General features: G+C 33.6%; 1 protein-coding gene across 2 annotated transcripts in view; it reads right to left on the reverse strand.

Moving 5' to 3' along the window:
• Nucleotides 1-6,700: 6,700 nt before the first annotated feature.
• Nucleotides 6,701-12,109, reverse strand: part of LOC106769821 (probable LRR receptor-like serine/threonine-protein kinase At3g47570) — a 19,121-nt gene continuing 13,712 nt past the window's right edge. Inside the window, exons 2-3 of one of the 2 annotated variants that reach the window (XM_022784617.1) lie at nucleotides 7,962-10,537; nucleotides 6,701-7,879 (exon numbers count right to left, since the gene is read on the reverse strand). In XM_022784617.1, coding sequence (XP_022640338.1) covers nucleotides 7,464-7,879; nucleotides 7,962-10,537 — 2,992 coding nt within the window. In that variant the 3' untranslated portion in view covers nucleotides 6,701-7,463. Of the gene's footprint in view, nucleotides 7,880-7,961; nucleotides 10,968-12,109 lie in introns of those variants that run through there. The other variant, XM_014655594.2, reaches the window with a different exon arrangement.

Consider the following 12,109-nt stretch of genomic DNA (forward strand, 5'->3'; position numbering starts at 1 on the left):
TTTTTAAAATTCTCAAAACATTCCTTGTAGTTATGGCAACTGTCGTTACAACAATGTGAGGAATGTGAAAATCCTTTGCCCCATGTCTTCAAACAAGAAGAACAACTTTGTGAAGAAGTCATTCTTAACCCTAACCCTTTGCTTTTAAATTTTGGAACAACAACTTTGCTAACTGCAACGTAGCACGAATGGCCAGAAAACCCATTCGTTGTTGAACGAACCACACTCTTGAGCAAATCACGAATTCAATTACACCAGGAACGCAATTTCACCAGGAATCGAAATTTAGGTTGCTGAACCAGATTGTTGAACCCTAAATTGCCCTTAATTCGCATGTTGATTTTATCCCAAATGCAGTTAATCCTAATTTTATTTTAATCCTATCTTTTAAATATTCCACATGATTTTAAATTACGTTTATTTTAACACATATAAAACCTCACAATGCCACGTCAATTATGAGTTTCCAACTCATCAAATTTGTGCCAAGGGGGCAATTCTACCGTTAGTCTTCTTAACGCCGTAAGCAAAAAGGACTAACGTGCACCGTTTTTGCAAAAAGTAGGATATTATTGAACTTTTGAAAAAGAGAGGACCACTTTGAACAGACCCTACGAAGAGATGGACCAAAATAGGTATTAAACCTTTTTTCTATTATAAAACTACCCTTTTTACTTTAATTTTTTTCCTTTTTTTTAGTTTTTTTCTTTTTGTATGAAAACCCTAAATCCCTCATTTTTCACTCACAGTCGTTGATGGGTGTCGCGGCCAATACAAATTTGATTGCATATAAGGAATGCAGTATAGACTAGGAAGTGACTCCTAGGTCGTCTCTCAAGGACCAAACTGCGGTTCAGATTCAGGTCTAACATAGTGAGGGGGGGGGGTTGAAATGTTGTTTGTGGATGCGGAAAAATTAAAATGAACTTAAATTATAATGCAGATGTAAAAAAAAAACATAATTAAATTCAATTAAAACGAAATTAAATGTAATAACACATTTCACCATGCATGAAAATGAAATTAAAACAGTAAAAACGAAACTGTTATAGTAAATACGAAAATTCACGCTGGAACTGGACAACTCTGACCTTTGCTCAATGTTTTACCCATAACTTTTTCTACAGAGCTCTAAATGAAATGAGGTTTTTTTTCCTGGAGAATAGACTCAAATATCTTTCATGTGATATATAAAACGTAGCATTTGGACCTCTGGTGTGGTTGCAGTTATTTTTTTAAAATCGAGTCCAGAGAGTGAAAATGCTAAACCAAATACTAGACTAAACAAATATCTAAACACAGTTAAAGCCATTAAAATGTAACGCTTGAACTAAAAGTAAAATGCTTGGAAATGAAACATTAAATGTAAAATGCTGAACCATATTAAAAGAGTAACAATTAATCAGAGGCAGCGTGGGTGCTCCTCCCAAGAATTAAAAACATTGTGCTGCTTCCTCCAAGCCACACCGTGACATCCTTTCTTCCCATCAATCACCGCTTATGCCTAAGGATAAATCAATGCTACTAGCTAACAGAACGGAAATCACAACCTGCACTAAATGAATCACCATTTCTGCACTAAATGCATCCAATTGAAATTATTGTAGCATCCAATTCAAATTAACGTGTGCAAGTAAAAAGGTCACATGTGTATAAGCCAATTGGGAATAAGCGCCTCCTCTCACCAACATCCAGCACCGTTTCACTATTTCCTTTCTATCTATTACCGCTTCAAGCATTCTAAAAAAAAAAACTCCTAAAGAAAGAAAGAGACTTCTCTCATACGTTGGATTAAAGCTTCAATAAAGAAAGAAAACTCAAAACCTAATGAAAAGGGCAACAACAAAACAAAGGTGGGAATGGGTTTTTCCATAAAATCCTGCTGCCATCGTGATGATCAACACTTAAGCATGACCAAAATATAAAATAAAATAAAAAAAACTAAATCCTTTTTAGCTCCCATGGTGCAGAATGATGTGACGACATTGCTGGATCAAGCAAAGCAAAGAAAGGGATTAAAAACCTGTTGCACGTGACTTGGATTGAAACTTTAACCAAGTGCATTAAACCAAATGGAAAAGCAAAGAGTATTATTCAGCAACATGAAATAAAATATGGAGCATCTCATTTAGCCAATTCTCTTCAATGCCGAGAGAGTGCCCAAAAACGTTGCAGCACCACCTCCAAAAAACGTTCCAGCTGAATTGTTGCCAAAAAATATGACGGCTGCCCACCTTTGCAAAGGCCATGTGTCACTCCAAATAAGGGTGGGGTCCACCCTAAAATAAAAGGGAACCCTAGGTCTAGTGTCCTACAATATTGGGCCCAACAACATNACGGACGGTCGGAAGAGCGGACGACGAAGATATTTGAAGATCTTGCATCAGAGAGAAGCAGAATCACGTCATCGAGGTTAGTGCTTTCGGTCCCATAAATTCCTACCGAAACACTAACATATAACCGAACGGTCATTAACATGCAAGGCCCATTATAGGCCGAACACAATTAAGACCGAATACTATATTAAAATCAACCATCAGTGTAACGATCAGTCATTAACTGAAGTTCCACCTAAGCAGAACTCAGTTAAGACCGAACACAAGAGGAAGGTCGAACGGTCAACGAAGGACTCTCAGTGAACTGCATAATTTTGCAGAATAACTACAAAATTATGATCAACACCAATCTTTACAAATTTCCTTCATTCTTCCCAACTTCTAATCCCCCAAACTTGTATCATATAAACCTATATACTTATCTAAGAACATCTAAACATTCCTTACATTATTTGAAGAGTTTTATCTTGGATTTGAGAGTCAATTTTGCAGAATCATGAACTCAATGACCGAGAATTAGATTTCTTACTTTTGGTACATTTTTGAGTGGCTTAAGGATTCTAACAAGTCTTAAACAACTTATCCAAATTCCCCATACAGACCAAACCCACACCTAACACAAAATCTCCATTTTCACTACCACACTTTCTCCCAATTTCTCTCGGCCATTGAAATAGAATTATGTAGAATCACAAACAACATGAATACATAATTTAATAATCTTCATTAACAATACAAAACACACAATCATTCAGCTTCATACACATGCAAAATCATCATACAACATTTTCATATATCACAGTAAGTAATTAAATTAACTAGCTTCCCTTACCTCTCAACTGGACTGAACAACTCAATAATTCCAGAATTTGGCTCACTACACCAAAAACTCCTAAAAATACTTATAGCTCACCGATTGATGAGAAGAGATCATCCAAAAGACCAAAACAAGATCAGAATTGAGGAGAGGAAGCTAATAAACACATGCAACCAGAAACTTGACTTGCACGTATCAAAATGTTTTAGAATTTCACAAGGATTTAGGAGAATGAAACTTACCAATTCTAAACTCAATTTTGATCGGTGGAAACGAGAGTTCTTGATGCCAGAAAGTCTTAGGCACTGTCTGATTGTTGAAAAGATGAAGTGAGAAGGAAGAATTCTAGAGAGAAAGAGAAGAAAAGAAAGAAGCTAATATTTTAGAGAGATATAAATTCTGAGAAATAAGGAGATGAGCTGCGTTTTGGAAGTTTCTATAAAATGTTCAATCTCTTTATTTTGAGACATCTGTCCCTTCCTCCAACACGTCATTTTTTGGTTCTGACAATAATATTACGTCATTTTTTGGTTCTGACAATAATATTACTTAAAATACTATGTTCTTATTAACAATACTAACTTCTTATTCTCTCATACAAAAAATTCTCTTCATTTTTTTCTTAATAAACTTAAATTATGATAGTCATTCTCAAAAATTATTTTTAGAATTAATTTAATTTTAAAATAAAAAATAATTACTTCTTTGTTTTTAAATACATTTTAATCATAATTAATTTTTTATCTAATGTATTTTTGATATACTTATTATTAAATAATAACTTACATTTAAAATATTAATTTTTTTTCTGTTATTTTTTTCATTTTTAATTTTATCTTTTCATAATTTCTAATCACTTAGTCATTTAATAAATTATTAATAATTATCTTATATTTAAAGTATTAATTTTCTTATACTATTTTTTTTATTTTATCTTTTTATGATTTTTAATTACTTTGTTATGTAATAACATTAAATTTAGAAAAAAATATATATATTAGTTTTATGTCTTAAAATAATATTTTTTAAAGAATAATATTTTTTCATTTTTAATTCTTTTTTTTTATTTCTAATTACTTGATCATTTAATAAAATAAAATTTAGAAAAAAATATTTTACTTTTATATCTTAAAATAATATTATTTAAAGAATAGTATATATTTATTGATATTATAAACTTTTACACTATAATATACAATAAATTTTAATGTAATAATTTTTTCTTAAACAAATTACATTTATCGACTTTTATTTTAATTCATAATATAAATATTTTATTGTTGAATATTTTTCATACATAAAAATTGAAATAAAGTTTTAAATGATTATATTTGTAATAAAATAGATTAAAATATTATATTTAATAGTTTAAATGCTTAAATTAGATATTTATAATAAAAAAAATCATATTTCTATATATTATAAATTTTGTTTTATATTCTTTAAATTTACGTTTTACTATTTTCAATGTGAAAACGTAGAGTTTAAGATTTTAGTATGATCGAAACAAAAAATAAAAACTAACAAACTATTAAAATACACCACAAGTATATTTATATTATCATTACTTAGTCTACAAAATTTATATTAACAAACATTTATTAGATAAGTTTGACAATATACTAAACAAATATAGTAAAAATCATTTTATGAATATAATAATATACATATCAAACAAATTTTTACATACATTAATTAAATAAGTATAATAAAAATTATTAAACAAATACATACTAATTAGATAAATATAAAAAAAATAGATGAGATATTTCATTCATTAAGTAGAAGATTTGAAATATACATTGATTAGAAGAGGATACTTCCAAAGTGTGACTAAGCACAATCTACAAATTACTTATAATTCTTTTCTTTTAACCACTTTTCAACCTTGTGAGACAAAAGGATGGTAAGAAGATGTTCTGTCTCCATGTTCATAAGTCCCACATTAGCCACAACAGATACAAACCAAGTCTTTATAAATGTTGTGACAAGAAGCTCAGCTTGCCGAGTTGCGTAACGTCAACTTGTGACTCAAATGAGGGCATCATGGTGGTAGGATAAAACTGTCGTTTCCTTGGGTTGGCCTTTGATAGCAAGATGCTGGCCTGCCCGCTCCAAGTTGAGAGCTGGCCCATGGGACCTAAGCGAAGGCATAGGTCTTTCGGATCCTAGAGTGGAGGGATAACAGGCTGCTACAGTCACTGTCCTGTTTGCCCAATGAGCCTAGTTTCTTAGATTGTGTTAGTTTCTTTTGTTTTGCAATAAGCTTGTATCTTTTTTGCAGACCAAAGTTTCTGACCTATTCTACATACCATGGAAACCAGAGGAGTAATTGGACACAAGTGGGTCCATGTCAATTCTTTGGGCTTGTGCTCCAGTAAGTATTTTGAATCCCTTGGGCTTGTGCTATTTCTTTTCTCATTGAAACCTTGTTCAATTGCAATCTTCTTTTCATAACTACAATTGCTTGGTCCTGTATACGGTTGCTGTAGAAAGCCAAGCACAGAACAGAGGATGCTGGCTGAATAACTAACTAAGGGCAACACAGATTTTCTGAAAGTTGTTTCTCCTTATGATTTTAAAGCTTTAATCCTTTCTCCATTTGCTAATAGTATCGACAACTTTACCTGTGGGCAAATATTCAACTGGATTTTCATTTCAAATTTGTTATGGAAACAATTGAAATAAGCTTTGTAACCACATTTTAGTAAATTAACCTGTCAAGTTACTTTTAAATTGTATAATATGCTTTAATGATTGATTTTTCCTGCTGAAAATAGTTCCCTTCTTGCAACCATCATGTTGAAACTCCTGAGATGGCAGTTATGATCTTGTGAAGGTTGCGATGCCTTACATTTATCAGAAATTGACATTCACCAACGAAGCTCTTAGATGCTCCTCTCTGTTGAAGGTTTAATACTACTGCAACACTTATTCATCACCTGAGACAATTCATTTGTATACAGAACCAAAATTCCCGAACCAATCAGCTTATCCTAGGGAACCCCTCCACCAGTGCACTTTATAATTTCTTAGTAAGAAATTTCCAATTCCAATCCCTTTCAGTAGATGATGTAGGAGTTTTCTTTTTTGATCTTTTAACTATGGGGAACAATTTATGTAGGTGTTATGTCTCCATTTTCATAAGTCCCACATTGGCCAAAACATAGACTAACCAAGTCTTTATAAATGTTCTGACAAGGATATCATCTCGCCGAGTTGGGTAACGCCGACTTGTGACTCAAGTGAGGGCATCATGTTGGTGGGATAACACCGTGGCTTGTCTGGATTGGGCCTTGACAGCAAAAGGTTGGCCTGCCCGCTCCAAGTTGAGAGCTGGCCCACGGGATCTGAGCGAAGGCGTAGGTCTCTTGGGTCCTAAAGTGGAGGGCACTGCGTGAGGCTGGTTTCACAGAGCAGCGAAAACCTCCCTCTCCTGACAGTGGAGGGATAACAGGCTGCTGCAGTTTCTGCCCTGTGTGTCCAGTCAGCCTAGTTCTTAGACCACCATCGTTTTGGTTTTTTGACAAATTGTGCTGTAGAAAGCTAAAGCTTTAATTCTTTCTCCATTTGCTAATAGTATCGACAACTTTACCTGTGGGCAAATATTCAATTGGATTTTCATTTCAAATTTGTTATGGAAACAATTGAAATAAGCTTTGTGACCACATTTTAGTAAATTAACCTGTCAAGTTACTTTTAAATTGTATATGCTTTAATGATTGATTTTGCTTTACTCAAAATAGTATTCCTTCTTGCAACCATCATGTTGAAACTCCTGAGATAGCAGTTATAATCTTGAGAAGGTTGCGATGCCTTACACTTCTCAGAAATTGACATGCATCAATGAAGCTCTTTGAGGCCCCTCTCTGTTGAAGGTTTAATGCTCCAACTGCAACACTTGATTCATCACCTGAGAAATTCCTTTGTATATACAAAACCAAAATTCCCGAGCCAATCAGCTTATCCTAGGAGAACCTACCACCAGTGCACTTGATAATTTCTGAATAAGAAATTTCCAATTCCAATCCCTTTCAGTAGATGATGTAGGAGTTTTCTTTTTTGATCTTTTAATTATGGGGAACAATTTAAGTGAACACAATAGAATTAATGGTAATACAAATTATCTTTGAGAATTTAAAATGGCAACAAATAAGCTAAAATGTTCATTTGGGAATATTGAATACTTAAAAGATAGCTTATATTGCATTTGCATGGCTACATAAGAATTTATAATAAAATCTTGCAATTTTAGATGTCATTATCTTATCCTTTTTTCCTTCGCTTAGATGCATGCTGTTCATCTTACACTATGCTTTATCTTTATAAACGTTCCTGATAGTATGCAGCTTGTTGAAGACCACAGTGATTGGCATTCGTTCATCAGGTGCATTTGTAGAGCACGACATTCCAATTTGCATCAGAGACACAAAGCAATCCTCAATCGAACCTTTAGCCATTCCTTTAATCTCGTTGTTCCTCCTTATAGCTTTCTCTTCACACTCAGACTCTTCACTTTCCTCATCAAAGTCTTGTTCACAAACTAATGAAGGATCAACGATATCCATGACATTGTTAGATAGAGCATTTGCTACAAACTGCTGAATTCCCGTGCCACCTTCAAATGCTTCATCTGTCGGCCTTTTTCCAGTGAAAATTTCCAGTAACAGTATCCCATAGCTGTATATATCTCCAAGTGTGGAAGGCTTCCCACCCATACCATACTCTGCATGCAAACTATTTTGTTGGTCATTCTTAATCAATGTAATATAATTACAGTTTAGCACTTTGAATTTTGAATAACTCACCTGGAGGGATGTAGCCAATAGAACCCCTTAGGTTATCTGACATAACCGGTTGTGTGGATAACTTGCTTGATTCTTCATACAGAAATGTAGCTAATCCAAAGTCACCAAGACGGGCAACCATATCATTGTCAAGAAGCACGTTACTTGGCTTTATGTCACAATGAACAATTGGAGTTTCACAGAAGTGGTGGAGGTATTCCAGTGCACATGAAACATCAATTGCTATGTTCAGTCTTTGAGTGAATGTCAATGTCTTCTTCTGAAATTGCAAATTTCTTATAGGATGCAACCAATCTTCTAGACTTCCATTAGGCATGTACTCAAACACTAGAGCTTTGAAGTCATTGCCTTGATGATCAACTCCTGAGATGGCAGTTATGATCTTGAGAAGGTTGCGATGCCTTACACTTCTCAGAACATGGCATTCATCAATGAAACTCTCAGGGGCTCCTTTCTGTTGAAGGTTTAATACTTTAACTGCAACACATGATTTATCACCTGACAGAGTTCCTTTATATACAGAACCAAAACTTCCCGAACCAATCAGGTTATCCGGGGAGAACCCACCAGTGCACTTGTTAATTTCTGAGTAAGAAATTTCAAATTCCAAACCCCGTTCAGTAGTTGATGAAGGAATTTTCTTCTTTGATCTTTTTACTATGGGGAACAATATAAGAAAACATGATAGAATTAACAGTAATACAAGGGCACATGAAATAGGGATAGCCACCTTAGGAGCAAGGAGTCTTCTTGCCAAAGAAGCTTTCCTGACAGTGCATGGAGGGAAATTTAGTTCTGGAACGCCCCCACATAGCTTGCTGTTGCCATACAATGAAAGGGATGTAGCATTTTTGAATATTCCGTTCTTTGGTATTTCACCTTCAAAATTATTGTATGAAAGATTTAAATGCTTGAGCTCAGTGAACTCCCCAAGAAACTCGGGAATCTTGCCAGACAAGTTATTTCGTGAAAGATCTATGTCAAGTAAACCTCTCAAATTCTTTAAAGTTTGAGGAATGTTTCCATCAAAAGAATTTCCCTCCAAGTGCAGCTTTTCCAAGCTAATGCATCTGCCAAGAGAAGATGGAATGGCTCCAGAAAAGTTGTTCTCAGACAGCACCAACTCTCCAAGGTTTTGTAGCTTACTCACTTCAGCTGGAAGAGTCCCTGACAAAGCATTATGAGATACATCTAAATAAATTGCTAGTGAAGAAAGGCCAATAACTTCAGGTGGTATGGTGCCACTGAGCTTGTTGCTATAAAGGCTGAGTACCAATAAATTTTGGCAGTTTCCAAGACTAGAAGGGATGCTTCCCTCGAAGTCGTTCTCCTCCAGAAAAATTTTCGTTAATACAGACAAATTTCCCAAGGAGGATGGGATTCTACCTGAAAATTTGTTGACATTCAGATACAATTCTCTCAGATTTTTCAGCCTACCCAATGTATGTGGAAGACTACCAGTTAGATGGTTTCCTTCCAAACTTATGAGGGCCAGGTTTGCAAGATTGCCAATTCCAACAGGTATATTTCCATGTATTCCGTCTCCAATTCCAGGTATATTTCCAAGGGCAAATGTGTGCATTTGGCTTGAGAAATTAGCAATTGATTTAGGCAATACTCCACCAAAATTATTTACTCCTAGACGTAAAACTTGTAGACCTGTGCAGTTGACCAAAGAATCAAGAAAGCTAAGATCATCTGTTTTCCCAGTTCCCAGTCTGTTGTGTTCAAAGCTAAGTCTAGTTAACCTGTTCAAGACCCCTAAGTTCTTTGGCAGTGTTCCAGTGAGACCATTCACGGAGAAGTCAAGAATCTCTAGTTTTGATGCATTCAACAATGATACAGGGACAGAACCTGTAAGATTGTTGACCGCACCAGCAAATACTTGAATGTTTGGAAGAGTAAACCCAACATCGGCCGGTAAGTTCCCATGAAGATGGTTTTGAGTAAAAGTGAAATAGTATAAGGAAGATTTGTTATAGATTGAAGAAGGAACTGAGCCAGACAAGTAATTCCCATATAGCACAAGATATGTCAAGCTTGATAAAAGGCCCATCTCTTGTGGTATGCTTCCGATCAAGTTATTTAATCCAAAGCTAATGCGAGATAAAGAAGAAAGGTTTCCAATCCAAGTTGGGATTACTCCTGTAAGATTATTTCCTCCTACACCTAGTACTTCTAGTTTTGTGCAGTGACTTAGATTACTTGGAATACTCTCACCAAAGTTATTTAAGCTGAGGTTTAGATGTTCCAGATAGAGTAAACGACCCACCTCTTGAGGAATTTCACCATGGAAGCTATTGTTTAACAAGTTGAGTGTGTTGAGGAATGTGAGGTTTCCTATGAATGGTGTGAGAGTGCCTCCTAGTCTCAGTTGCTCAAGGCTAAGGTCCATGACCCTTCCATTGGAGATGTTGCATGTGATTCCTATCCAATTGCAGTGATGGAGGGAGTCATTCCAAGAACTCATAATGTTGAATGGATCTGCTACTACCCTATTCTTGAAGTCAAGTAAAGCTTGTAAATCAGTTTCATTTCCTGCTGGAGTTGCAGCAATTGCCGATTCCTTCATTAAGATCATCCATACTAGAAGATATCTATTCAGGATTTGTGACAACAGGTTTCTAGAGCTTGCACAAGGATGATTCATATTTTAAGTGCAAAATTTTGATGCTAACTCTGAAATGATACAGGTTATGTTTCAACGTGATGATGCTACTAAAAAAAGTAACTGAGATTGCCAATTGCATCAATAACAGGTAAGAGATGGCCCGTTTCCATTTAAATCAAAAGTATTCTTAGGCACTTTCACATTTATTTTCTGTTGAAAACAATCACCACACACTAATTTATGATTCGGAGCTGTGTTAGGTATGAAAGCAACTTGTATTTATGCAACTTTAATTTATAATATACCTATTGTGTGGCAAAGACATAATCTGTTGTAATATTATCGTGCTCAAATATATATTATATGAAATGTTTTCATATGATATAGTATGAAAACCCCCACTAATAAATGAAAATCAAATTTCATCAAATTACGATCCTATAATTGTTTATAATTGTTCGGAGTCTTTGAGAGGATCTTAATGCAATTTGTGAAACTATAATTTATACATCGGACATAAGTGAATGGAAAGAGCTACCTACATGATTGCTACTTATTAGTGAAGATCCAAGACTATTATGTAACATATGTAGTTAATTAATTACTTGACATGATGAAAAATCTTATTTAAAGGCCAAATCTTCTGAGGTGTAACAGTTTTTCATGTGAAAGAGATCTTGCCACTATACCATTGGCCATTGGTGACTATTTTCAAATTCTAATTATGTCAACCAGTTTTAAGAAACACCTAAAAANGTGACTATTTAAAAAAATATATGAAAAAATTACACATATAAGAACTAAATTGGAATCAATGTTTAAGGAAGTAGTTTATTATAGATTACAAATAATCAATTATTTTATATTAGAACTTATTTTTTATTGAGTGAATATAATTTAGTTAATTTAAAATTTCAATTGGAATAAAATATCTGTTTAACTTTATTTGAGTTAATCTAAATAAATTGAAAATAACTAACGAAGTTACGTTGAGACCGATAAGACTTATATTTCTTTTGTCATATCATATTAATGAGTGTTGATAGGAAAAAGAAAAATCCGATTTTATAACCCAAAAGTATTCTAAAATTATTTATAGAAAAACTAATCTAAGATGTTCAATAAAACAATTCAATTGAATTGTCATTATACTTTTCTCTCCATATTTTATACATAAAATAGACAAACACATTAAAACTTTCTTTGCTGTTGTGAATGGATTCGGTATTGGTCCAAGGTACTGAAGTTGTTGTCCAAAGTTATAGTCCTACAAATATTTTGTATAATGAAAAAATAATATAAAATGATTTTTCAAGTTAAAATTAATTTATTTATGTAAAATTTTATTTATAAAAGTATTTTTTAATAATTTCTCTAAATATATTTTTAGTTTGCATAAAAATTTATATTGTTTAGTTTAAAAGGTCCTCTTTTGAAGATATTGTTGATAAAGATTTCATAGCAAATTCTAAGCAATTTAAACATTAAGGAATTGTAAAATTATCAACCACATGAAACCAGCCTTAAAATTTAAATG

Source organism: Vigna radiata, chromosome 8 (genome assembly GCF_000741045.1).
Source record: "Vigna radiata var. radiata cultivar VC1973A chromosome 8, Vradiata_ver6, whole genome shotgun sequence".
NCBI classification, from domain to species: Eukaryota; Viridiplantae; Streptophyta; class Magnoliopsida; order Fabales; family Fabaceae; genus Vigna; species Vigna radiata.